Here is a 1,556-nt window from a genome sequence, read left to right as displayed (position 1 = left end):
ATCAGATTCTAACTTGCTGAATTCTAAGTCAGAATACTCAACTAACTTTTATATCATGTGACTCAATTACCCTGTCATAATATGATATTTGCTTATCATTTGTAGTTGTTTCATGTGACATGTTGTAACACTCCTTTTCATACCTGCAAAAATAAAATAAAAACTTAAATTAAAAAAAAAAAAAAAGATCAGTGTTGGAATAGAAAAAGAATGTGAGTGCATTTAAAATATTTTGCATTAGCTTAAGAATATCCAGGGCTGATAGACAGAATCAGATAAACACTACATTTAGTAAAATATAAATCAAAATATTTGTTGGGGAATTTTAGATAATCCTTTTACAAGCATTTGCTCTGTAAATACCATTGACTAATTTGCTTAGAGCGTCTTTGATATCTTTATTCCTCAGACTGTATATTATTGGGTTAAGCATTGGAGTGAACACAGTATAAAATAAAGACAGGACTTTGCTTACAGACAGAGATTTTCCGTTAGGTGGAACAGCATAAATGCTTAGGAGAGTTCCGTAGTATATGGAAACAACAGTCAGGTGGGAGCTGCAGGTGGAGAAGGCTTTTTGTCTTCCAGTAGTGGAAGAAATTCTTACTATGGCAAGGACAATATACACATATGATAGCAACACAATTAAAAATGGAATAATTAATACGGGAACACATAACAGGAAAGCTTCAATTTGTACAATGTTGGTATCTGAACAAGAAAGATTCAACAATGGAGCAAAATCACAGAAGAAATAGTCAATGAAATTAGCTCCACAAAATGACATCTGAGATATTGTTACTGGAGTAATAAATGATAGAGAGAAAGCTAAGAGCCAGGATACAACAATTAATTGAATGCAAAGCCCATGGTGCATTATTGAGTTATATTGCAGGGGGGCACAAATGGCCAAATATCTGTCATAAGACATTGCCGTTAAAATGAAGCACTCTGATACTTCAAAGACACAAAATAAAAAAAACTGAGTAATACATGCTGCAAAAGATATAATAGCGCCTTCATGGATGACAACAGAAAGCATTTTAGGTACTATACTTGTAGACAACAAAACGTCTGAGGCAGAAATTTGTGAAAGAAAGAAGTACATTGGAACATGGAGATGTCTTCTAGATGACACAAGTACCATGATGATAATATTTCCAGATATTGTCAAACAATAAACAATTAGAATTACGGAGAAGAAAATAGTCCTCAAACTTTGTTGTTGATGGAATCCCAATAATATTATCTCAGTGATCTTTGTCTGATTCTCCACATTCATTTTCTGAAGATATATAGAACATGTTTAAGGATAAACTATACCGGCAATTTATTAGAGTGTAGTGCTATATTAAATGTACTATATGTTAGAGCAATGAAATATTAAGATATGTATTATTATTATTATTATTATTATTATTATTATTATTGTATTTATCCCCTTCAGGACGGAGTCAATAGTGCACGTTCTGATCAAAACAAAATGTAAACAACAACTGGAATTTGCGCTATATGTCTGTTTACCCGTAGTTCACCTCTTTCATATTATGTGCACC

The 1,556-nt window shown here is 32.3% G+C and overlaps 1 protein-coding gene across 1 annotated transcript; it reads right to left on the bottom strand.

Annotated features, from left to right (window-relative positions):
• Nucleotides 1–325: 325 nt before the first annotated feature.
• Nucleotides 326–1,297, bottom strand: LOC134602000 (olfactory receptor 11L1-like). Its single transcript, XM_063446502.1, has one exon. It carries the CDS (start codon nucleotides 1,280–1,282, stop codon nucleotides 326–328), a length of 957 nt encoding a protein of 318 aa, XP_063302572.1. The 5' UTR covers nucleotides 1,283–1,297.
• Between the last annotated feature and the right edge of the window lie 259 nt (nucleotides 1,298–1,556).

Source organism: Pelobates fuscus, chromosome 3 (assembly GCF_036172605.1).
Source record: "Pelobates fuscus isolate aPelFus1 chromosome 3, aPelFus1.pri, whole genome shotgun sequence".
NCBI classification, from domain to species: domain Eukaryota; kingdom Metazoa; phylum Chordata; class Amphibia; order Anura; family Pelobatidae; genus Pelobates; species Pelobates fuscus.
The sequence above is the reverse complement of the archived record's forward strand: the minus strand, read 5'-3'. Positions and strand labels throughout refer to the sequence as shown.